The 25,732-nt window shown below is 43.4% G+C and overlaps 1 protein-coding gene across 4 annotated transcripts; it reads right to left on the bottom strand.

Annotated features, from left to right (window-relative positions):
• Nucleotides 1-221: 221 nt before the first annotated feature.
• On the bottom strand, nucleotides 222-16,106 carry METTL27 (methyltransferase like 27). Of its 4 annotated transcripts, XM_074189416.1 has the most exons (8): nucleotides 15,925-16,015; nucleotides 13,169-13,274; nucleotides 12,827-12,950; nucleotides 9,600-9,728; nucleotides 9,147-9,282; nucleotides 8,662-8,754; nucleotides 2,676-2,917; nucleotides 223-584 (listed from the first exon to the last, which is right to left on the bottom strand). In XM_074189416.1, the coding sequence occupies exons 3-8, from the start codon at nucleotides 12,944-12,946 to the stop codon at nucleotides 564-566; spliced, it is 741 nt and encodes a 246-aa protein (XP_074045517.1). In that variant the 5' UTR covers nucleotides 12,947-12,950; nucleotides 13,169-13,274; nucleotides 15,925-16,015; the 3' UTR covers nucleotides 223-563. The 4 variants fall into 4 exon arrangements, with proteins under 4 accessions (XP_074045516.1, XP_074045517.1, XP_074045514.1 ...); XM_074189413.1 differs by lacking the exon at nucleotides 13,169-13,274 and having other exon boundaries at nucleotides 15,925-16,105; XM_074189414.1 differs by lacking the exon at nucleotides 13,169-13,274 and having other exon boundaries at nucleotides 224-584; nucleotides 2,641-2,917; nucleotides 15,925-16,105.
• Between the last annotated feature and the right edge of the window lie 9,626 nt (nucleotides 16,107-25,732).

The raw sequence follows: 25,732 nt of genomic DNA, 5'->3' as shown, positions 1-25,732 counted from the left end.
GTTGTCGAATCTGTGGATTTGACCTCTACAACCTCACTGGCTGATCCCCTTCCCTCCAGCTGCCATCACTCGCTGCCTCCAGCCTCCCTTCTTCCCTCCCTCTTTCATGAGTAAGCTTCCTAATCCGGCCCTCCCCACTTCCAACCTCAAAATCTTTGCATGGATCTCCTGTGAGACTGGTTGACCTATTATTATCCACTGGCGGAGAAAATCCCTAATGACAAAAGATCTCTAAGAAGTCGGTAATGCTTCTTAATTCTCCTTTAATGACGGCAGCATCTCCATGCATTTGGACAAGAGTCATGGGCAGCTTGAGATAGATGATTTATTTGTTCTACCTCAGGCTTATTTGCTTATTTATAAAACTGAGTCATTTACTGAAATGAGATCAGTAGGGTGAAGAGGAAATAATACTGAATTTGGAGAGGTGACTTGAAGTTCAGCTCCTCCATGACTTGGGCAAGTCATTTCCCTTCTTGGAGACTCAAGATGAGTGGAACAGCCAACTGATGCACGAGGATTGAGAGTCAGAGGATCTGGTCAGTGTTTCTGAGTAACTTTTGTTAGAAATAACTTGCTTTAAGCTAAAAATGAAATAGCAGAAAGCTAATGTTATTCATTAAGTTTTGTTCTGTAGGATCTTACCGAAACTGCGTGGATGGCATCACTAAAGATACCAATCTTGATACAAAATTTTGGAGGCATTTTTTATAGAAAGGATCAAAAGAATCATGAAACTGAGTTAAGCAACCAATGAGATTGCATACAGATGACCTAGTTCTACATTATGATCTCATAAATTATAATATTTCCTCCAAATTCTTATCATTGGAGAAGTATCTGTCATGTTTTTATTATTAAGAAAATGTGATTTGTGCCTTTGGATGTTTTCTGAGGGCTCCCCGGGCAGCAAGGGCCCTAATCAGATGTAAATTCCCTCCTTTTGTTCAATGTAAATTCATAGTTAAATGTAAATTCGACAAGATTAGAGAAATCTCAGCTCCTTCCTTTACCCTTCCCCCAGCTTTCTGCCTATCTCCCTTCCAAAAAGGTTACCTGACCACAATCACGTAGAGGGGGTGGGTCCCTTTTTACCAGCTTTTCCCTGACTCTTCCCTACACAGGAAGTGGGCAAAGCCTTTGAAACTTTGGCCTATACTTCCCTTGAGGCTGGACTCCCTGGAATCTAAGGCCAGCCAGCTCTTAAGGCTATTTGCCTTTCTCTCTTTCCCTCTGGCAGTCTGGTCTAGACCTTCGTTGTCAGTGGTCCTCAAGCAACTTATTGTCTCTCTAGGAAAAGATTAAACCTATAACCTTTGCAGGGCTGTCAAATCAAAACCCTGGGCTTTCCCAGCTCCGGCATACTGGTGTGGTTTTCACTCTTTACGAGGCAACCCATTCTGTTACTTTTCCTAAGAATCCCTCCCAGGTTGGAGAGGGGATGTTCACCAGCAGCCACAGGCTAACTCTTGGGTCTCTTGGGATTTGCTGGCCTAGGTAAAGGATTTATTGGTGCTATTACAAAGTTGATCAGGTAATATTGACACAGACCAAGTCAACATTCAGATGTAGGGGACAGGTCTTTACGTGGCAGATTGACGTTTTACCCACAGAGACAACATTCAGATTTATAACTCTTAGTTGGAGGCTGAGACACCAATTTTTTTTAGGTTGTTTTTTTTTTTGCAAGGCAATAGGGGTTAAGTGGCTTGCCCAAGGCCACACAGCTCGATAATTATGAAGTGTCTGAGATCAAATTTGAACTCGGGTCCTCCTGACTCCAGGGCCGGTGCTCTGTCCACTGTGACATCTAGCCTCCCCGAAACCAGTATTTTTTTTAATGAGAATAAGACTTAAACACTTTGGATAAGTCACAGCCCTTCTGAGACTCAATTTTCCCATCTATAAAATGAGGGAGTTGAATTAGATGACTTCTCAAATCCTATGAACCTGTGAATAAATCTGGTTCCTGCAAATAAATCCTTTAATGGTGAAATTTCAGGTGCCAGTGATAAGTGGTGAGGAAGATATTTGGGAAATTGTGGGACCATATTCAAATTATATCATGTACCACATCCATTGCATCATACTGTGATGGATTTGATAATTAGGACCGGCTCTCAGAAACCACACTTAGGGATCATTCAGCCCAACCCCAATGACCATTGTTTTACTGCAAGAGGAAACTGGAGGTCAGGAGGGGAAGGGACTTGACCAAGGTCACATAGCCCAAGTTAATGGAAGAGCTGGGACTAGAATTCAGGTGGCAGACACAGGATTTAGCTTTTATTTCAGATAATAATTACCCAGCTGTGTGACCTTGGGCAAGCCACTTAACCCCATTGCCTAGCAAAAACCTAAAATAATAATAACAATGGGATCTTAAATTCACACACTTCTAATTTTTTCCCTTTTTCTTTTGCTATTTATTTGTCAAACTGTTTCCCCTCTTTTAATTCATAGTGTCTGCAGACCATCCTTGATGGACAAAAGCAGGGTTGATTTGTCCCTCATTTTACAGATGAGAAAAATCAAGCTGAAGCATCAATCAATATTTGTTAAATGCCTACTATGTGCTAGATCTGATGCTACGTCCTGGAAGGGACTTGTGTGAAGTCCCATAGCTGACTAGACACCTACAGTCTTCTGCTTGAAGTGCATTAGACCTCCATGACCTGGGCTGGGGTAGCTTCCTGTTTACGGAACAGGTAGATGACGCCAGAGATGAAGCCAGGGTTGCTGCCCGAAGAGTCTGCAGCTTCTTGTTTTGATGTAGCTTGTTCCCACTGGTCCACAGTGCGAACTTGAACTCGCTTCCAATGCCCTGCCTGCTCCAGTCTGGCCAGCTCTGCCTCCAGGGCCTCTTTGTAGTGCAGATTTGAAGGGTTGGCTCTAGTGGTCAGACACACCAGGCCCCCTGAGGAGAGTGGGGAGAGAGAAGGGAGACTGAGCTCTCTTGAGTCTGATTTCCAGGCATCTCCACATTCCCCTGGGAGGGAAAGTAGCTTTCCCCTTGCCTTTACTGAGTGTTGAAGGCTAGTCCAACCCCAAACTGGCTGAGCAAGAGTTATCCGAAATACTAAAGTCACCAGAGTTTCTTACAAGATCTATGGCTTAGCAGAAGGAGAAAGGTGCCAGGAGGTGATTGGGTAGGGTTTCCCAGAGGAGGTGAAACTTCCAAGTCATCTAACTCAGAGCCCAATCTAGCTGAGAGATGTCTGCTCCAATCCAGCCATTTGTATAGATGGGGAAAACGAGGCCCAGAGAGCATGGGCCATACAGGCTTCCGAGGTCACAAAGATCACAAATATTTAAGACAATGGTTTAAGCTTAGGTCCTATGCCATTGCCCTATTCATTATGAAATTATCATGTGTTCAGGAAACATGTCTGTGGACCTGCTCATTTGAGTCAACGCTCTCATTTTCACCAAGCAAGGAACAGAAGCCCAGAGAGCTAAGGATCCTTGCTCAAGGTCACCTAGTAAGTAGAAAAATCAGAATTTTAACCCAGCTCCCTTGACTCCGAATCCACCGCTCATCCCATTTCCCCACACAAGCCTATAGTAGAATCTGAAGATGGGGGGAAAGAATTTTTGCAAAGGGAAATGGGATGGAAGGGAAAATAATGAAAGCATATGTAGGAGACAAGAAATGACTCACTTGGAGCCTCTATCTCATCCTGCACTTAGCTCAGTAGGTACTTTGCAAACACTGGTCTGGTAGGATTCTCAGCACCCTACCTCTGCCCCCCACCCCAGCCCTGATAATCAGTCATCACCTAACCACCCCGTGTGTAAAAATCCTTGAAGCCATATCATCAGCCACCTGGGACAGGAACTGAAGGCGTATTTGGGAGTCTTACTTAGCGGCTAGCAGGAGTTTGTTGACTTGTGCTGAGAATCAAGAAAAGCTGGCTGTAGAACACCTGCAGACTTACTAGACCCCTGTCAAAGAGCCTCTTTGTTTCCAGGACTATGATGATGTGGTCCAGTGGGGCATTCCTCCAGTCCAACTCTACCCTAGCTTTCCAAGCTTGGTGATCCCTGATGCTCAACCCAAGCCCCATGTTGTTTCCTGATTCTGGGCTTTTTCAGACCCACTGCCCCGCTAAGCCCGGCATTCCTTTGCACTTTTTCAGCTCTTGGTGGTCATTCAGAGTCCATCTCTTCTGGAGATCTTCCCCTATAGCCCAGAGCCACCTCATCCTTCTGCAAATTCATGTGAAGGAACATTCATCAAGCACACCTGACCAGGCCATACCCTTTAAGAGTTGCAAAGGACATTAGAAATCTTTGAGTCGAAACTTCTCATTTTACAGATGCAGAAACGAAAGACCAGAATGGAGAGAAAATGATCAGGTTTGAAAGACTTAGGAACTCTCATTTAATACAATGACCAACCAAGTCTCCAAAGGGCTTATGAGGAAACATTCTGCCCATCTCCAGAGACTGATGAACTCAGTACAGGTTAAAGCATATTTTCTTTCTTCCTCCCTCCCTTCCTTCCTTTCTCCCTCTCTCCATTCCCCTTTCTTTCCTCCTTCTCTTCTTTCCCTCCTTTTTTTCTTCCTTCAAAAGTTAAATAAATTGGGGCAGCTAGGTGGCGTAGTGGATAGATAGAGCACCAGCCCTGGAGTCAGGAGTACCTGAGTTCAAATCCGGTCTCAGACACTTAATAATGACCTAGCTGTGTGTGGCCTTGGGCAAGCCACTTAACCCCATTTGCCTTGCAAAAAGAAAAAAAAAATTAAAAAAAATTAAATAAAACTGAATTAGGAAAAAAAAAGAAGCATAGAAGAGAGAAGACTGAACTTGGTTTCAGGAAGTTCTCTCAGGAGTTCTGCCTCAGGAACTTAATGGCTGTGTGATTCTGGGCAAACCCGTTTACTCTCTCAGTCTCAGTTTCCTCATCTGTAAAATAGGGATAATGACACCTGATTCTGAAGATTGTTATAAGGATCAAATAAGGTATTTGTAAGAACTTTTGCAAATTTTATTTTATTTTAGTTTTTGCAAAGCAATGGGGTTAGTGGCTAGCCCAAGGCCACACGGCTAGGTCATTATTAAGTGTCTGAGGCCAGATTTGAACTCAGGTCCTCCTGACTCCAGGGCCGGTGCTCTATCCACTGTGCCACCTAGCCGCCCCAAGTTTTGCAAATTTTAAAGCAATGCAAGCTATAATTATCATTGTCTAGGTCACCCAGGTAATAAGCAGCAGAGACTGGCTTTGATCTCAGGTTCTCTGGGACGTGGAGGATTCCATTCATTTAGTGGCATTTACAACACCACATTCAACACTGAAGTGGCATCTTGGTATAGATTCTGACCCTGGAGTTAGAGGAATTAAGTTCAAGAGCAGCTGCCTCTGACACCCATTGCCTGTGATACTTTGTACGAGTTACCTAGTTTCCCTGGGCCTCGGTTTCCTTTTCTGTAAAAATGAGAGGAAGTCCTTGGAACTCTAGATGTGGGATTCTGTGACTCACAATCCTACAGCAGAACAAGACCTCAGAGGTCATCTAGCCACAGGGTCATAGATTTTTAACAGGAAGCTTGATTGTCACGAAGCCTTATTTTAAAGTAGAAACAACTGAATCTCCTGTGACAGTGAAATGGTTTCCACTAGAAGGCTAGGTAGAGAGAAAAGACCTCAAAGGAGAGAAATCTTTAAATATATATGTAAACATCACTTACATGTATAACTTAAAATGATATATTCCTATATCCTTAAATGGCATCACCCCATTAGTAATTCAACAAACTTAGCATTCTGAATTTTATTTTTTTAAGTATATGGAGCATCTGTGATTTTTGTTCACGAGGGAGTTTTTCCTCAATCCAGATCATATAACTTTAAGTCCTAAAGAGTTCTGAGTTCTAGGCTGTTGGCCTCAGTTTCCTCATCTGGCAAAGAAACTGGAGAAGGAAATGGAAAACTCTCTAGTATCTCTGCCAAGAAAATCCTAAATGGGATCAGGGAGATTTGGACATGACTAATTGGCTAAACATGAGCTTTGGTTTCCTTGTCACTAGCTCTGTGATACTGGACAAATCATTCACTGTCCTCTCCAGGCCTTTGTTTCCTTATCTGTAATGGAAAGTGGTTAGACAAGGTCATGTCAAAGATTCCCTTCCTGTTCTTAATGTCTATGATTCAACAGTATCAAAATGAGGTCTTATGGGCCCTGTTATAGGGCAGGACCAAAATGCCAATAAACTAATTGAAAATTTTAAGGACCAAATGTTCTTTCACACGAATCTGCAGAAGGATAAGGCTATGGGCAATAGAGGAAGATCTCCAGAAGAGATGGACTCTGAATGACCACAAAGAGCAAATGGTTCTCCTAGCAACCAAGATTGGGCTGCACGTTACTTCATTCATCAGTTGGGCAATGTTTGGACTTCCCTATTATTCCGCATAAAGTGTCTTTTTCTTTTTCTACCAAGTACCATCTCTTTCCTAATATTAAGAGGGTTCTCCTTGTTTTTAACACCTTCTTTAGTAATTTTTTTAACAGTTTCCTGACCAACCTTGCTTTTCTGGGCTTTTGCTGCCCTTGATTTGTCACTTAATCTGTCTGCCTCAGTTTCCTCAACTGTAAAATAGGAACAATAACAGTGTGAGGCTCTATTGACATAAAGTCAACAGACATAGTTTCTGGTTCACAGAAGGCATTTACTAAGTGCTTGTTCCCTTCCTCCTTCCCTTCTCAATTATTCCAGAAGCTATTTTCATTTCCCCCATGAGTTCCTGTGACCCTTACCCAAGATAACACCCTTCATCCTTAGTAGAATAAGACTCATCATCAGCCTTCCTTCCCTCCCAGTGTCAGTTATTCCTTATTTTTTGGCATTGCCACAACTAAAGTGAGGCAGATATCTCCAAGGAAGTCCAAGCACAGACTCAACCATGGCCTCCTTTGCCTCATGAAACCTGGAGATCCTAAATCACCTGCCTGCTTGGGCTCCAGCCTTCTCTCAACCAGTCAGTTGAAATGTGTGCCAGGCACTCTGCTAGACTCAGGGGTTCAAAACACCAACATAACCACCCTAGTTAAGAATAATAGTTTGTGAAGCAATGAGAAAGTGTTCTCTCATTTGATCCTTCCAATCACTCTGGGAGGGAGGCTTTGTTATTCTCCCACTATAAAATGCAGAAACTGAGGCAGACAGAGGTTAAGTGATTTGCCCAAGGTCAATGTCTGAGGCTGGATTTGAACTCAAGTCTGCCTGAGTCCAAGTCCAGTCCTCTATCCACTACACTTCCCAGCTACCCATGAAGCAGCTCCTGCCTTCAAGACGTCTATATTCTACTGGCAAGATTCTATGTATACATACAAGGCTTACCATGTGCCAGGGCCCTTGGCTACAAAAATACAACAATTTCTAATCTCAAGGAGTTTTCTTTTTTCTTCCTGATGAGGGGACAAGATGTGCTTGTGTAATTCTCTATTTCCCCTATTTCTCCACTCTTTCTCTATCTCTCTGACTCTCTCCCCTCTCTCCTTTCTTTCTCTCAATTTTTTTTGGCAAGGCAATGGGGTTAAGTGACTTGCCCAAGGTCACACAGCTAGATAATTAAGTGCCTGAGGTCAGATTTGAACTCAGGTCCTCTCTATCCACTGTACCACCTAGCTGTCCTTTTCTTTCTCTTTAAATAATGTGTGTGTGTGTGTGTGTGTGTGTGTGTGTGTGTGTGTGTATGTGTGTGTGTGTACACAAAGATAATACAAATAGGATAAATAAATGCAAATCAATACAAAGTCTCTGAATATATTTGGTAAGGAGGTTATTGAAGAGATCAAGAAAAGCTTCCTGGAAAAGGTGTTGGCTTCTACAGATGGGGCCTTGAGGGTGAGAATGGGGGCTTGGTAAAGGAGGTTTTTGCCCTGGATCAGGAATGGGGCTTCTGTGCGGGGGATGGAGAGCTATTACCTGAAGGTTAGGGTAATGTTCTCCTTTAATCCCTACTTCTGATACCAATGGAAGGCTGAGATAGTATCTTAGACCCTAGTAATCAATTAGTGAGGTCAAGGGGTCTGAGGTCCATCCCAGCACAATGATGCGTCTCTTCCCCCAAAGCTCTTGGGTCCCAGAGGTGCTCATGTACCTGGACAGCCTACCAGCACCATGTCAGGGAACTGAATCGCTTCCATTTAAATTGTCTTAGGAAGACTCTGAAGATCACCTGGCAGAAGATACCAGACACTGAGGTCCTTTCTTGAGCTAAATTGCCTAGCATTCAAATGTTACTACAGAGAGTGCCAACTATGAAGGGCTGGGTATGATGTTAGAATGCCCAATGTATGGTTGCCAACAAGACCATTTTACAAAGAACTCACACAGGGCAAGCTCTCATAAGGGGGTCAGAAGAAGAGATACCGAGACACCCTGAAGGTTTCATTGAAGGACTTTAGAATTGACTGTATAGCTTGGGAGACACTGGCACAGGACCACCCAGCATGATGTGCCCTCATCAGTGGGGGGATGCATTCTACGAGGAAGGCAGAACTGAAGCAGCTCAAAGGAAACATGGCATACATAAATTTAGAGTACCCGCCCCAGGTGTTCATATGGACCATTTGTGCCCAACCTGAGGTAGAACATTCCGAGTTCGTATTCAATGATGAAGGACAAGAACCATTCTCTGATAGATCTCACCTGGTTTAGTGACCCGGAGGAGCTCAGACACTGCACTGTAAGGAACCTGCCCATCGCTCAGGGCCCCAACAATCATCACTGCATCATAATGATCTGAAGCAAGGAGGTAGTCAGTCATCCCTCTTGAGGCAGGACCTTCTCCCATCCCCCAAAGATTGACAGAAGTTTTCATTTTTTGCTCAGAACAAAGACAGTAGGCCTGGTCTCAAGAAAGATAGTTGGGATAAGGGATGGGAGGAAGGGCTGCTATATGAAGGGTTCTGCCTAAGACCCAAGGAGACATTCCAAATGATGAAAAGATCCACAGAGGGCTTCTTCCTGGAGACAAGTTCATGCTGAGGGCATTATTGATGTGGCTACATCAGAGAGCTGGGTGTGTGCAGAGGGAGGGGAATGGGGGCTCAGGCATGGAGGTGGTGGCTTAGTGTTGTGAACAGAAGCTTAGAAGAGGGACGCCTCAGGCATGGTGACAGGCGAGATGTTACCTGAAGGGGCAGGCAGGGGTTCTGGGCCCAGGATACAGAGGCTCAGCTGTTGGTACAAGCCTCGCCTCTCGGCCAGCTCTAGCATACTTTTGCTGCCATCTACTCCATGGAGATTGCAGAATCCTCGTTTCTGTAGCTGATGGAAACCAGGTCTTGTTATTGTCCCTACCCCACTCTGTCTGTACCCTCCGGCTCAGTCTTTGGTGTAGGGAGAGGAGAAAGCTGTTTCCTTGGAAGTCTGTCCTAGCTGGTGTTCAGGGTCCCAGGAGGAAGGGACTAACAGATATGGTTCTAAGGGGCAGGGAATTTTCCTAGCATGGGTAGGAAGGGGTGGGACAGAAAAGGGACCTTGGAGGGCAGGTAAGGAAAAGAATAGGTGACTGAGCAGTGGGGATAAATAGCTTGAGAACTAAGGGAAGATGAGAGAACCAGAAAGGTTAAAATCCCCCTTACTGCAACAGCCACCAGTCCAGTACCACAGGCCACATCTAGGAGCAGAGCCTCTTGGGGAGAGGAGAGAAAGGCCGAGGCCAGGCAATCCACAGCCAGGCAGGGAGCTTGGTAATCCAGGATAGCCACATCCTATGGATACAAAGACACATTCCCATCACAGAGCTCTTCCTCCTAGAATGTGGGGATGCCCCTCTCTTCTTCGAGGCAGCTCCATCCAGACTGCCTGTCAATCCCCCACCTCTGGGAAACCTTCCCAGTAGAGCCCACCTGGCTCTGTCATTGGCAATGGTTGGATGACTCTTTAATTTACCTCAAAATATGGTGAGGACTCCTCCCTGGGAATGTCCTTTAGAAACTATGACCTCAGAAGTCATAGCTCTAGGGACCTTGGAGGCCATCTTGTCCAAACCCTTAATTTTTTATATGAGGAAATTGAGTTTTCCCAACTATCACCACCATCTACAGAAGAAGCTGAGATCCAGGTTGGGTAAGAAGTAGACCCCAGGTCACATGAACCCAGAGTAGAGTCAGGACCTTCTTTGGAGTTCTTAGGGCCCTTGTGGCTTGTAATTTCCCACGTATTAGTTATAAAACTAGTTTCCTTTATCTCTGAATCACAAGACTCATCTTTGCAATAAAAGTTCAGATAACACAAAGTTGCTGAATGGAGATAAAAGGAAGAAGGAATCACAAGCTTCAGCAAGAACTTATTCACTGTCTCAACCCCACAGTGTGCTCCCTCCCTCCCCCCTCCCCTCCTCCATCCCAGTTTCTTCATTAAAAAATAAAGCAAGATGGGACTGGATAATCGAAGGACTTCTCTAACTCAAGAAATGCTGTGACTTCACGACTAGGCAACTAGTATGTGGGTCTGTGTGGATTTATGTAATGTGTATGTGTCAGTGTGTGAAATCTTCCTGGGTTCAAAATCTGGCCTTAGACACTTACACTTTGTCTGATCCTAGGCAAGTCACTTTAACCTGTTTTGTTTCCTCATCTGTAAACTGAGCTGAAGCAGGAAATAGCAAACTACTTCAGTCTCCTGCCCAGAAAATCCCAAATGGGGTCATGCAGACCTTGGGAAGCTAAAAAGAGAAGATTCTGGAGAAAAGAAAATGAACATGCTGAGTTGAAGAGGTCCATGGGACATCCAGTTTGAGATGCCTAACAGACCACTGGAGGTCAGAAGAGAAAGGTCAGGGAGGGGGTGGCTAGGTGGGGCAGTGGATAGAGCACTGGCCCTGGAATCAGGAAGACCTGAGTTCAAATCCAGCCTCAGACACTTAATTGCTTAGCTGTGTGATCTTGGGCAAATCACTCAACCCCATTGCCCCTTAAATAAAAATTCTAAAAGATTAAATAAAAGAGAAGAGAAAGATCAGTTAAGATAAGATGTGAGCCCTGTGGGGCAGGAGCTAGTTTTGTCTCAGAATCCTCAATGGCTAGCACACAGTAGGAACGTCATGAATGTTTGCTCATATTGCTTCACTGTTCCATCTCCTGCCTTTTGGAGACAAACATAGATGTAACAGGCTTCAGGTAGAAGTGATTTGCAAAGGAATTCCATGAGCTTTTTCTCTGCAGAAACGAGGAAGTAGGGAGGGGTGGCTTCTAGGCAGACATGGCAGGTGAGATCAGGTTGCTTCTGTTTCCCCTCAGTTTCAACCAGCTTTCTGAAGGTTCCCAGGAACCCAGAGGGTTGAGATTTCTGGAGTCTGATTTCATCTCACTGCTGACTTAGGCAATGAAGGTTTGTGGTATTTCTGTTTCTCCAGTGCCCATCTCCAACATCCTTGGCCCTTAGTCACTTTGTTTACTTTCCAATAACCTGAAAAACCTGTACCATTTGCTTGGATGTCTGAGTTCATTGTGCCTTTTGAATTTCTACTTTTTCAAATCATCACTATAATCAGGAATGATGGCATTTCCTGGGTACTGATTGGGGGGACTGATACTTTTTTCTAGCTTTCTGTGCCTGTGTGTATGTATGTGGGGTGTGTGTGTGTGTGTGTGTGTGTGTATAAGAGATATGGTGTGTGTGGTATAAGTGCATGTGGAGGATGTGATATGTGTTTCTGTGTGTGTGTGGTGTGACAGAGAGAGCAAGCTGTATGTATGTGAGTTGTGGTGTGTGTGTGTGTGTGTGTGTGTGAAAGATGAAGCAGCAGAATGGCATCAGAGAACCTAGCTTTGAAAATTGCCTCTGGTGGGCAGCTAGGTGGTACAGTAGATAGAGTACCGGCCCTGGAGTCAGGAGGACCTGAGTTCAAATCCAACCTCAGACACTTAATAATGCCCTAGCTGTGTGGCCTTGGGAAAGCTACTTAACCCCATTGCCTTGCAGAAAACTAAAAAAAAAATTGTCTCTGCTATTAAGGGCCATGTGATCTTGCTTGACCTCTCTGGGCCTCAATTTCCCCTTTTGGGAAATAAAGGAGAAAAATGAAAGATCCCTAAAGATCTGCTCCACTTCTGGCATCAACATCTAGAGTGCATGGTCTTCTAGGGCAGGACCTCTGCCTGGCCTCCAACACGCACCACTAGCCTTGTTCACTCCTGTGTTTTGGCATGTGCGATGACACACCCCACTGTTAGAAATACCAGCTGCCACATTTTACCTTCATTTGAAAATGTTCATAGACATTTAGCTATTTAGCTGAAATAACTGGAATTTTCAATATTTACTCAACAAACATTTGGGTGCATGGCTTTGGGGAGATAAGGATAGCACCCTCTTCTCCCAAGTCAAATAAGCCTGCATTTAGGAGGAGGCTTCTTTTATATCTGCTCTGGGTCAATGCACAATCATTCTCTACCCCAACCCATTCCCATCAGCCTTCTTGCTCACTAACCACACAGGACTGTCTCTTAGATTGAGGGGGTCCCTGAAGGCAAGGATTTTGCTTTCCCCTATAAGACCAGGATTCATTGAGGGTGGGGGTTGTGTTTCCCCCATCAGATCTGAGGCTTTCCTAAATACAGGGGCTGTTTCTCCCCATCAGGCCAGAGGCTCATTGAAGACAGACCTTGAGTCTCCCCTATTTGCCTGAGGGAACTTTAAGGAGAGTACTGGTCTCCCTATCAATCCTAGGATAGCTTGGGAGATGTACAGGTGTTTATGTGTATGTGTGTGTGTGTGTGTGTGTGTGTGTGTGTGTGGTTATTTGGGGGGGAAGGAAGGAGTGTTTATGTCTAGGAATGGGGGGGGAAGGAAATGGTCTGGTCACCTGATCATAGTCTGCAGCCCAATGGTCATAGAAGTGGATTCTTTGGCTCAGGTCAGTGATACTGTGGGAGGTGCCAATCCGATCTTGTACCTCAGAAAGGCTCCTTCCAGGGGATGCCATCTTCCTGAGGGAAGAAAAAAGATCATTTCCCTACTTTCCATAGGAGCTCTCAGGAGAGATGATCTGTTACAGGTTTCAAAGCCCCCAGCTATTGCCTCAATATCCCCATTCCAGGGCTACCCAGACCTATAGTTGGTACAGTATTGGGGGGTGAAATTTAGAGAAAGAAAAAAACTGCTCAAGAATTCTGATTCATTTTAATTTCTTGGTGGAAGACCTTACCTATGACCACATTTTTGAGGACATTAACTGTCAGTGGTGAGAAGGCTAAATAGGATGATGGGGCCCACCTTGTGATTGAGGAAAGTTGACCTATGGGCAGTGATATCTAGAAGAGAGAACACAGGTTTTAAAAATCTGAGGGCCCAGATGTGAATCTGACTCTCTATTGGAGTTTTGTGACTTTTCCCCATATCTTTTTGAATTAAGGGACTTGGATTGGATAACCTCTACAATCCTGGCTGGCTCTCACTGCTAAATTTCTCTACTATTCTGTGGGTGAGACTTGGGTTGGGACACACTGGGGACGTGTTCACAACTGGTTTACTGGTGTGGCTAGTTTAGGCCCCCACTGATCCCAGGGCAATCATTTCCACCTCAGTGATCAAAGGTTCTTCTGGCACTGATACTCTTTCTGTGCTCATGCTGGGGACAAAAGGGAGGTCAGAGGTAGGAGGGAGACCCTCTAACCCAATCCCCAGAGAAGTTGGGCCCTAGACCATCCCCTTCCTGTGCTGTTTTCATCTCTTTCTGTTCTTCTGTTTCTGTTCTCTACTCTGCCTCCCCTGCTTTGACACCTCTGGGTGGGGGGGGTGGGGTCGGATTCCAGTTCTCTTGCTTTTCCTCCTCTCCATTTCTCTCCCTACTGATGTCGTCCTCTCTCTCTCTCTGTCTGATCTTTTTCTGTGTTGTCTTTACCCAGTATCTGTTCAATTCCCTTGTGGTGCTCCCTTTAACTTTTCAATCTCAGTGTTACTCTGTCCATGGTCTTCTCAGGGGATCTGTGTTTTTTTTACCCTTCTTTGCTTATTTCCCATCTCTAAGCTTTTGCCCTGGCTGTGCCCTCATGTCTAGAATGTACTTATTTCTTATCTGTCTCTTAAAATGTTTCCCCTCTGTCTCTTTATCTCTCCTTAAATCTCTTCAAAGTGTCTCCCTCTTTTCTGTCCCTCAGTATCATTGTCTCTGCATCTCTCTTCCTTCCTGTCTCTTTTTTGTTTTAATCATCCCCTCCCAGCTTCACCTTTTCTGCCAACCTGAGGCTTCATTATCCCTGCCTGTCTTTCCTATTTTAATCATCTCCTTTTAACTTTACTTTAGATGCAATATGATGCACCATTAAAAAGCTTATTGGGCCTCTGACCCCATTTCTTTGTCCAACAGGCACCCCCTCTCTGTTTTCCTGGCATAGCCATTCCATCTTTCCTGGACTTCCACGATAACACTTCTGAGGAACTAAACTGAATCCTTGGCTTCCTTTCCCAGCACTTCTAAAAGCCCAACACCCCTACTCTATGGAAACTTCCAGTTCTTGACCCCTAACCTCCCTGCCACTGTTGACTGACTCCCTTCTATTGGAAACTCCAGTTTCAACAACATTACAGGTTCTTGGTTTACTTCCTCTGCCGCAGGCTCCCTTAAAGTAGTTGGTCTCCACTGGCTCTCTTCTTTTCTTCATCTCCTCTTCCTTGGTAATCCCATTCAGAACTGAAAGGGATCATCACAGAGGCCATCTAATCCAATATGCCTATTTTACAAATGAGGAAACTGAGGCCCAGTGAGGATGCAGCATTATATACATATATATATATAAAAGAGCTGGAAGGGGCCTCAAAGACTAAGATTAATCCCTTCATTTTATAGGCAAAGAAACAAGCCCTGGGGAAATGTGGTTATCTCAGGTCACTTAGATAACCATCCTCAGAAGTGGGATTTGAACCTAGGTCTTCTGATTCCAGAGACTATTATATCCTTTTTCCATGGCAATATCTATAATGATATCTCTAGCCCAGAAATTTCTTTGAGATCCACACCCACGCCTCCTGTTAATTTTGTGTACTAAATAGTTACTCCTGCCTGTTCCAGCAGCCCCTCAAATTCAATAGGGCTGCAATGAGCCTTGTGCTTTTCCTCTTTGGGCTCACTTTTTTGGTCTGTGCTGCCATCCATCACCCATGTGCACAGGAGTGGGACAGGGCTTCATCATCATGGGGCTGGATCATCCTGGATTTTTCCCTTCTTCCACCTTGTACACAACTTCTGTTTCCTGGCATCTGTTACATCTGGCCTCTCTCTATTCTCCCTCCCCATGCCTTACTACAAAATTGGATAATGTCTGGTTTAATGATGTCCTGGAATGGAGAAAGGGGAGCTGAATTGGGAATTTGAGAACCTGGATTCTAATCCTTCCTCTGTCAACTGAGCTGGGACTTAGGCCTGCCATGGAAGCCTTTGGGGCTTTGGTTTCCTAATGGGTAACATGATCTTCCTAAGACCCCTGGGCTCTAAATCTTGGAATTCCTATCAGTATATTCTATCTTGATTGTCTGAACTCCAGCCCTCATAGCTGCTCACCACTCACTGGTCTGGGCAATGCTCTCCTCTGAGATTCTAATGTTTTCGGAGCCTTCCTAACACCCTTAGAACCAAAACTTCCCACGCCTGGCATTCAAGGCCGCTATTCTAGCTCTCCGGCCTTGTCTCATCTTCTCCTCTACTTCTCCTTTACTCAGAGGATCTAGCATATTCTTTGACCCCAGACCCACGTTGTTCTGTCCAACTGAAGCCCTGCTTTAAAACCCATTTCAAAGGTCTCTTACAAGCAATCGAGGTGAATGTATGTGTGACCACAGGAGGAAGCTAGGACTCAGCTTAGATTTCCTGGCTTGCAGGGGCAGGAGTGTGCATGGTGCATGCTGCTTGGGTTCCCTGGGGTTTCTGGGGAACAGGGGAATCCAGGGGGAGGGGAACCTACTCACCTCTTCTGGGCCCAACCAGCTGGTCTGGTGGAGGAAGGGCCCTCAGGAGCTGGAGCAGGGGGGCCCTCAGGGACAGAGCCAGGTGAGTGGTCAGAGGGTGGGGGTGAGGGGAGGAGCTGTAAAGAAGCAATGGCCCCTTCCCCCATTCCTCCTTGGGTCTTGGTTCCTTCTTCCCTTTGGAAACTGATTGGTCCTTACTTAAAAGACGCTCGCCAATGAGATCAAAGGCTGTCTCCCCTCCCCTCCACACACTGTGTTGGTTTATGATTGACCTTTCCCTTTCTTTCCCTTTGCCTTTAAAGCCTTCTGCTGCTTGTTTCAGTGTTTTGAAAATAATCCTTCTTTAAAATCTGAGCCTTCCTGTCTGACATTGAGCTACGTTAGAGCAGTTAGCCTTATCTCCCCTCTCCACCAGTGATACATCATTCATTTTCTAATGTTTTAAGTAGATTTTTATTTATTTCATTAAATGTTCTCTCATCACTTTTAAAATTTTGACATTAATTTTTAAAAGATAGTCTCCCTCTCCCCTGCCCTTCTCCAGCCCCCTGAGAAGACAATTATGTCATGCAAAATATATTTCCATATTAGCCCCGTTGCAAAAGAAAATACACTCAAAAACCAAAACAAAACGAAAAGTTAAAAATTCTGTAATAATCTGAAGATAGCATTTTTATTATGTGTCCCTCCAATCTCCTTGGATCTTTTGCATGCCAACAGTAGCGAAGTCTCTCAGTTGATCATTCGTTACTGTTACTTTGTACAACATTCTCCTGGTTCTACTCAGTTCACTGTATCGGCTCCTAATTCTTTTCAGGTTTTTCTGAAAGCATCCCACTTACTATTTCTTATCACACAATATCCCTTTACAGCCATACACACTTATTCACCCCCAGTTGCTGGGCATCCCCTCACAATTTCTTAAAAGTGAAGGGCCATTCCAGCCACAAAGTTCCTGTTCCTGATGCTGAGCTACCATTTCTAGCCGGCATCATTGACACTGTATACAGTTAATCCTGTTCCTCTGAAAAATTTTATTATGTATTTTGCTTTTATATCTCTTTCATTTCTTATCTGAACCCTCCTCTTCTCTCACCCAGAGTCATCCTTTATAGAAAAGAATAAAAAACCCAAACCACTCATCAGAATCAACCACCACACCAATCAATCAAGTCTGATAGCATCTGCAGTAGCTTACTCACATAGTCTACCATGTTGGTAGAAAATGGAAGCAGATACATTCTCCTTTCTTGTCTTCAGAACCACACTTGGTTGAAACAATCCCTCCAAGTATATTGTTGCAATCATTCTGTATGTTTTTTCCCCCTTTTTCCTTTATCTTAATCAGTTCATCTAAGTCCTACCGCCATCCCCATTCCTAACCCAAATCTCTATTGCTGATCTGCTGAACTGTCATTCCAGATCCAGGTTTAACATCCCTACCACTGAGTTCCCACCCTAGACATTGAGCCCCCAATCCTAATGCTAAGACTGGCTCTAACACTGAACCCATATCCCAGAATATTCACATCTCAATTCCCACAACAGTCAGAAGCCTTGTTTTTGTCTTGGAGATCTAGGTTGGGGGTTTGTTTGTGGGGTGGAATGGGATGAGCTGGGCAGGGTTGAATGGAGAAGCTGGAAATGTTTATACAATGGAGTGGAGAGACCATAGGATTTTTAGTCAGAAGACCTGGGTTTCAATTCTGATTCTTTTACCTGTGTAACCTTGGGCAAGTCATGTTTTTTGGGGGGTTTCAATTTCTATAAAATAAGGTTGGACTAGATCATCTCTGAGATCCCCAGAACCATGGCTAGAAATTCAAACATGGGGTACTCTTAGCTGAAGGGGAGCAGAAGTATAGAGACCCCTGACACTGGTGCTGAGAAGACTAGAAGGTACCATCTGCAGACCTGGTCCTTTTGTTGGTTCTGCTCATATTATGGGATTTCATCTGTAGAAGCTCAACATTTGCAGTCAACCCCGAATTACAGAGGGGAGGATGGAACCTAGCAAAGGAGTCAAGGGTCAGAGAGGTAGTTTTATTAGGTATTGAGTTGGCAACAAAAGTCTGCTGTGGGAGAGGAAACACATGTCCCCAGCTAGAGTCACTCAGTTGCTTGTCACCAGCTCTACCTGTTTCCTTCCTCTCCATTCCCATCTTTACAACACATTCACACTTTCAAAAACCCTAAATCTCCAACCAGTGCTCATACATGTGGAACCCTGGGAACCCAAGGCTGTGATGTGACTCCATAGGAGTGACTGGTGAACTTCTCTCCTGTCCTAACATGAAGGGTGACTCAGAAACCATTAAGAACCAAGCATGTTTCCCCTGGTCCTCCCAAGTACCCTGGGAATAAGAATAAAATGTACTGGGAAATAGTTATCGGAATACACAAAAATATAATAAAATATGATAGTATCAGGAAATTAACCAATTAAACAATTATCAACAATACCCTTATTAAGCAATAATCATTCAATATTAATTTTTTTTTTTAGGTTTTTGCAAGGCAAATGGGGTTAAGTGGCTTGCCCAAGGCCACACAGCTAGGTAATTATTAAGTGTCTGAGACCGGATTTGAACCCAGGTACTCCTGACTCCAGGGCCGGTGCTTTATCCACTATGCCACCTAGCTGCCCCTTCAATATTAATTATTAACCAATGACAAATGGCATGTGACCCCCAGGAATCTTTTCATCTGGATTAATGGTCTGTCTCTATGAATTTGATACCACTGAGGTAGAATATGAGGAATTCAGAGAAAGATGGCCAAGTCTGTACAAACTAATGAGGAGTAAAGTGAAAGAGCAAAAGATGCAAAGGTGAGAACCATAGAGTTAGTGAGAAGATTCTTAAATGTTAGTTGAATTCCAAATAACTAAAAAAACCCAAGGAAACAGTAGAAAGACAATCAAAACATTAGCAAAAGAAAAATCTCAAACTATTAAAAATCACATGAAAGAATGCTCCAATCACTAATAACAAGAAAAATGCCAAAGCAACTTGAGGCTTCACCTCATCTCTGGAAAAATGGCACAGATGACAAAAGATGAGAAATAGGTAAGGCTGAAGGGTTGTGGAAAGAAAGAGACATTGGTGGATTATTGGTAGAGCTGCAAAGTCTGGGAAGCAATTTGGAAATATTCATATGGAGTGGCTAAAATGATCGTATCTTTGATCCAGAGATTCCACCTTTAGGAGAAACCCCCAAGAAGGGCATTGATAACAATACTCTAAATATATCAAATATTTATAACCATATATTTTTGTGCAACAAAGAACTGGAAACGTAGTATGTGTCCATCAATTAAGAAATGACTACATAATTTGTGGTTTATGAAGTAATGGAATTTTACTGTGTTTTAAGACAAACAGGATAAAGACAAAGAAACAAGGACAAACCACATAAACTGAATCAAAGGGAAGTGAGCAGAGGTAAAAAACAAGTCACAGTGATTGTAAAATGTAAATAGAAAGAACAATGGCTACAAAAGAATCAAAATTTATTATTTCAAAATTATATATAACAAGCTTGACTTAAAGAGATGTGAGAAGACTTCTTCCTTCCTTTGGAGAAATGGTACGGTGGGACTTGGAACAAAGCATTACATATGTCAAAACTTTTTTGATATATTTTCCTCCTCCTCTTCCTCTTCCTCTTTCCTCTGCCCTCTTTTCCTCTTCTTCCCTCTTTTCCTCTTCCTCCCTCCTTCTCTTTTTCCTTCCCTTCCCTCTTTTCCTTCCCTTCTCTCTTTCTCTTTTCTTTCTTCTCTTTCCCCTCCTCCTTCCTCCTCCTTCTCCTCTCTGTCTCTCTCTGTCTGTCTCTCTGTCTCTCTGTCTCTCTCTCTCTCTCTCTGTGTCTCTGCCTTTATCAGTCTCTCCCTTCCCCCTCCTCTTCTGTCTCTTTCTTCGTCTCTGTATCAAAGATTCTTTGTTATAAAGTATGGCTCTCTGAGGGCATGGAGGTGGAGGTGGGGAGGGAAACTGCGAAACCTAGATGATGTAAAAACAAACAGTATCAATAAAAATCTATTTTAAAAAGACACACCAATAAAATTACCTGGGAACAGATACTGAAACATTCCCTCTCTTTCTAGCAGCAAAGTTGGAGACCTCTAGAGTAGAATGTCCTATATAGTAGTAGATAGAGCAGAAGGTATAAGGTCTTTTTGCTTCACCTGTTTGGATGTTCCAATGAAGAGATGGGGAAAAGGGACTTTGTTCTCTCCCAGATTTGGCTGTGATATAGACACAATGTATCAGGAAAATCTTTTGGAAAAAAATTGGGCTTTCTCCACAGATTTTGCTTATGAGGGAATGGGGGAGTGGAAGGTTCTGGGGATGGTACCAGAATGCTCATACCTTCACTCCCAACTTTCAGGTAAATTATTACCTCCTCAGCTTTCCAGGCTCCATCTGTACATGTCCCTCCACCCCCGGCTTCTCGGGCAATCCTTCTAAGTGGAATCCTCCAAGTGATTCACTGCTAATTCCTTTCCTTCAAGCAGACCACAGGTTTCTTTGTAAAAACACTTATGTTTTTAACCCTAAACTGAATTGAGGAGAGGCAATTCAGTGGAGAGAGAGAGAGAGAGAGACAGAGAGAGAGAGAGAGAGAGACAGAGAGAGAGAGAGAGAGAGACAGAGAGAGAGAGAGACAGAGACAGAGACAGAGAGACAGACAGAGACAGAGAGAGAGAGTGAGGGAGAGAAGAAGAAGAAGAAGAAGAAGAAGAGAAAGAAGAAGAGGAAGAAGAAGAAAAAGGGAGAGAGGAAGAGGAAGAAAACAAGAATTAGTTGAAATCTGATTATTCCTATAGCATTCATTGATTTTCCTTGACTTTGTCAGATCCCCTGAGTGAGAGATTTAACATAAATAAAGGGTGCCCAGAACCAGGAATTGAGTGGCTCAGTGCTGGGAAGGGGATTCAGTATCCAGGGTGGAGACTTGGTATTCTAGATGGAGGTTTCTGGTTTAGGGATGGGGTTCAGCGTCAGGGAGGGGATTTCAGTGTCCAGGGTGGAGTCTTGGGGCTGGGGATAAAAGCTCAAAGACAGGGATGCTGGGTGGAGATGTTTGATGGTCCTGTAAAAATAGTTGGAGGAGTGTGAAATCTGGGAATGAGTAGAGGTTAACAAGGAAAGCTAATGATAACAAACAGAAGTGGTTTTTCAAACTTGTATTAAGGGAAAGAACAAAGGAGGGATTGGATTCATCGGGTGGGTGGGATAATGACATTATCAGTGAGAGGGCAGGCCTGATTAGTCAACTCCTTTTGATTCAGAAATTATTAACATCCCATTCACTGGAACTTGGGTGTCATCCTTTTTGGATCCTCCTCTTTTCCCTTATATAGGGTGCTTGCCAAAGGAAGTAAACATTTTTTTTTTCAGTAAATGTGCCAAATGTTTTATGGATAGTATCTCTTTTAGTCCTCCTAAGTTTGTGAGGTAAGTGCTATTATGATTCTGATTTTACAGTTGAGGAAACTGAGGCAGAGAGTAGTTAAGTGACTAGTTTAGTGTCAAACTGCTCCTTGGCACCTCAGGCTGGATTTGAACTGGTCTTCCTTGATTCCATACTTAGCACTCTGTTGGATCACTTATCTGCCCATGTCTCAGTCATGTTAGTAAATCCACTTGAGAGTTCAAGTTGAAGAGAGATGTCCCATGAATGGTGAGGAGTTCCAGATGTTTGTGAATGATATGCTGCTTGCACTGAGTCCCGGAATAAGACACTCTGTAGAGCATCTTTCATTACAACTATAATTTCTCCAAAGCATTTGGTCTAATTAGCCACATGGTAAAAACCAAATGGATGAAGAATGCCCAGTGTCTGGTTTTCTATCTTTATCTGTCTCTTCCCTATTTATCTTTTTTTTTTAGGTTTTTTTTTTTTGCAAGGCAAAGCGGCTTTTTTGCAAGGGTTAAGTGGCTTGCCCAAGGCCACACAGCTTGGTAATTATTAAGTGCCTGAGGTCAAATTTGAACTCAGGTCCTCCTGACTCCAGGGCCTGAGTCACCACCTAGCTGCCCCTCCCCTGTTTATCTCATACTAATATTGCAAATGGACAAAGAGTTTGGATTAGAATTGAACAGGAGGAGAGGAGAATGAATTGTCTTTGGGAAATTGTCTCCCTGAAAAGAGGGCATGGTTTTTAAATACCATGATTCTGTTGTACATCATAGAAAAATCAGAGTCTCCAAAGATAAAGTTGAGGAACACTGACAGGCCAAGGAACTGTATAAATGGAAAGAAAATAACCTGGTTAAATGGCAAGAGCGAGGCTAACCATTGACAGTCTGTGTGCTCCAATGATATACTCATATTCAGAGACAGTGACAGGACCCTAAGTTGGTGGATGCCCTTTAAGAAACTTATGGCAAGACAAGTCCATGACTCACCCATTGGGGCCCTGGACCCATGGATTTGCATCCTTGGAAAAAATATCTATATTGATGTGTCTTATGATACATTGGAGTATTAGATTAAAGAATTTATTAAGCACTGCCACTATATCAGTCCCTATTTGGCAGTGGAGATAAAGAAACAAAAATAGTCTCCACCCTCAAGGAGCTTACATTCTATTGATAAAATATTCACATGTACAAGAAAATATACAAATATATCAAATAAATGAAAATTAGTTTAGGATCCTCTAATAATATTTTTCTGCCAAAGAGAATGACCTTTGGACTGGAAAAGGACAATACAGAAATGAGCAATAGGGAGTTGGTATTCAGGTAAATGAGTAAATAAGTGATCGCATGGCTGTTTTTAATGAGTTTTAGTCATCTGGCTCCAATGAACTTTACTGTAGGGTAATGAAAGGGCTGGCAGCTGTAATTGTGGAACCATTCATTCCCAATGGCCTTGCAGAGGTTGTAGGGAATGGGAGAGGTACTTTAAGATTATAGAAAAGTGGGTACCCCAATTTTTCAAAAAAAAGAGAAAGGTCTGAACCTGTCAACCAAACATCAAGGAGTTTTAATTCAATTTCTGGCAAAATTCCAGAATGTCTCATTAAAGAGTTGGCTAATGAACATCTGGGAAAAGTTTGTAGTAATCTCAAAGAATCCTGGTATCATCAGGAACAGAACATTTTATTTCCTAGGACTGCAGACTGCAGACTTAATTCCTTTTTTTTTTTTCAGATTTCAAGATTGAGGGCAATGCTACAGGGTTATTTAGTTTTGAACAAGATTTTTGACATGATCTCTCATGAGGACAAGAAGAAGCTATAAGGACTAGTTGGATTTCAAACTAACTGAATGGTTCACCCCCCAAAGAAGTCAGTCATGATCCAATGCCTATTTAGAAAGAGATCTCTGGAGGAGAATCCTAAGCATATGTATGTGAATCCATGTTTCAGCTTCAAAAAATGACTTAGATAAAGCTTCAGGTGTCATTCTTATCAAGTAAGCTAGGAGTGATGGCTAACACAAAGGGAGACAGATAACTAACCCAGACTGAGAATTTGGCAGATTAGAACAATGGACCAAATTTAATGAGATGAAATTATATATATACATATATACACACACACACACACACACACACACACACACACACACACATATATATGTATGATATCATGCACTTGGCTTAAAAACAACAATCCAGAGACATAAGTAAGTACCAGATAAGAAAATGTGGCTAGGTGAGTTTGTTCTGGGCGCCTGCCAGCTCAGTACTAATAACTACCATATAGTGTAGTTTGGGAGCCAAGGAAGGGAATTCAGTCACAGATTGTATTCAGAGAGGCAGCATCTAGCACTAGGGAGCTCATAATTTAAGTCCCTAGTCCTAGGAATGAAGTCTATAACTGTCTCATGCGTCCTAGGAGCTGCTTCTTTTGGCTCCCATATGACACTCTTTACATCAGCTGATCAAATGATGGATATAGTCTTTGATTGTCTCTTCTCAGGAGTAGGGGCAGAAGTGATGTCTGCCTTCCAACGCTGAAATCTAGAGTTCTCAAAGCCTCAGTGCCAGATATGAAAACTACATAGCACTGGGCCTGGGGTCATGAAAAAGTGAGTTCAGATCCATCCTGAGACATTTATGTGTGGCAAGTCACTTAACTGTTGCCTGCCTCAGTTTCCTCAGATATAAAATGGGGATGACGACATCATGCGCCTCCCAAAGGGTTATGAGGGATCAGATAAGATATTTGTAATGTGCTTGGTACAGAGGAGGTCCTTGATAAGAGGTTTTTTCCTTCCTTCCTTTCTAAATGAAGGGGAAAAGAAGGGAAGCCTCAGAAACCCAGTCCTGCCAAGCTCTCCAGGAACATCTTCTGGAATGTCTTCATGGATCAATTCTAGTCCTGGTCGTTGCTGCCCCCTGGAGGTCAAAGGGCCTCTTTACACTCCCACAGGCAGGCACAGTAACACCAAGCAAAGACAGAACTTGAGTTTTCCCCATTTCTATGATCTTCCTTGAGTTAATAAATTTCTTTTAAGATGGAGAAAAGGACACAGGGATGATTTCCTCCCCCTTTGCCTTCTCATCAAGCAGCAGCATGAGGTACCGTAGTGGACAATGCATCATATTTGGAACCCATGGGGTTTGAATTCAAATTCTGTCTCTGATATTAATTTCTGGACAAATCACCAATCTTCTCTGAGCTTTAGCTTCTTCATCCATAAAATGAGAGGACTGAGGTTAGATGAGTTTGGAGATTCCTTGTGCCTCTGACCTTTTCCTTTTCTGGTCTTTTGGAAGGGAAAGGAAGAAGAGGAGGAAATGGGAATGGGGAAGGCAAGAGCTGGTGGGAAGCAAGGGAAAAGAGAGGGGGAATATCACAGCTCTTAAGGTCTAAAAGGGCTAGAAGTCCCTTAAGACCTTTTCACTGTCTCCCATTTAATCATGATCCTGATGTTTGTCCTTCTTTCTTGAAGAAGACCTTGACATCAGGGAGATGATGATACCATGACAAGCAAGTGAATTGGATTTGAGTGAGGGGGTGCTGGGCTGAGTCGCCAGTCTTGCTTTCTCCTCTGGAGCCACCTAGGTCCAGTGGCCAGTTGTGAATTAGGACAAGTGGACGTGGGATGCAAGGCGATCAGGGTTAGTCGAGTTGCCCAGGGTCACGCAGTTAGTATGTGACCAATGTCTGAGGTCAAATTTGAACTCAGGTCCTTCTGATTCCAGGACTGGTGGTCTATCCACTGCACCCTTCACCTTTACCAAATGACTAACTGACCTGAACAGAATTATAGAATTGTTTATGCATGTCTACTTATGATCCCTCTGGGACACTTTCTTTGCCCACCATCATAGCTCTGTCAGGAGGATCCTCCTCACCGAAGAAATGAAATACAAGGGTGTTTGGAAGTAATTAGGTATAATAGTGGGGGAGGGGCAGGGAAGCTATCATGTGGAATTAGGTGTTTGATCTGTGTCCTGAGGACAGAGGTTCTAAGGAGGGATAGTGAGTGAGGGAGACCATTGCCAGCCAAGGCAGGGCATGTTGGTGGGAGACTGAGTGGTGTGTGGAAGAGAGGAAGACTACAATGTAAAAGAGGGCTTGGAATCTCAAATGAGGCTCAAGATCCTGTTTTTTCCTCTGAACTCTTTGACTGATTCTCTTGTTAAGAGGATAAATGATTTGGGATGACTTTCTTCTCAACATCTGCTATGAATACACAAATAATGTGGTGACTGTTTCTCTAGTTACTTGGTGCTGGCAAAGTTGGGGTGGTACTAGGAATAGTGATGCCAAAAAGGAAGAAGAAAACTTCAGTGAAATTTTAAGTTTTAATTTTTGTTTTTTGTTTTTTTCCAAGGCAATGGG

Source organism: Macrotis lagotis, chromosome 5 (assembly GCF_037893015.1).
Source record: "Macrotis lagotis isolate mMagLag1 chromosome 5, bilby.v1.9.chrom.fasta, whole genome shotgun sequence".
NCBI lineage: Eukaryota > Metazoa > Chordata > Mammalia > Peramelemorphia > Peramelidae > Macrotis > Macrotis lagotis.
This window is presented reverse-complemented; position numbering and strand designations above follow the sequence as displayed.

Excerpts from the sequence above, each read along its gene's own strand:
- METTL27 (XM_074189413.1), bottom strand. The coding sequence starts at position 16,070 with ATGGGGGAAGGGGCCATTGCTTCTTTACAGCTCCTCCCCTCACCCCCA. Across the intron at positions 9,729-12,826 it reads GGGCTGCAGACTATGATCAG|GATGTGGCTATCCTGGATTA; the intron begins GTGACCAGACCA and ends TTGTATCCATAG. Across the intron at positions 9,283-9,599 it reads CTGGACTGGTGGCTGTTGCA|CTACAGAAACGAGGATTCTG; the intron begins GTAAGGGGGATT and ends GGTTTCCATCAG.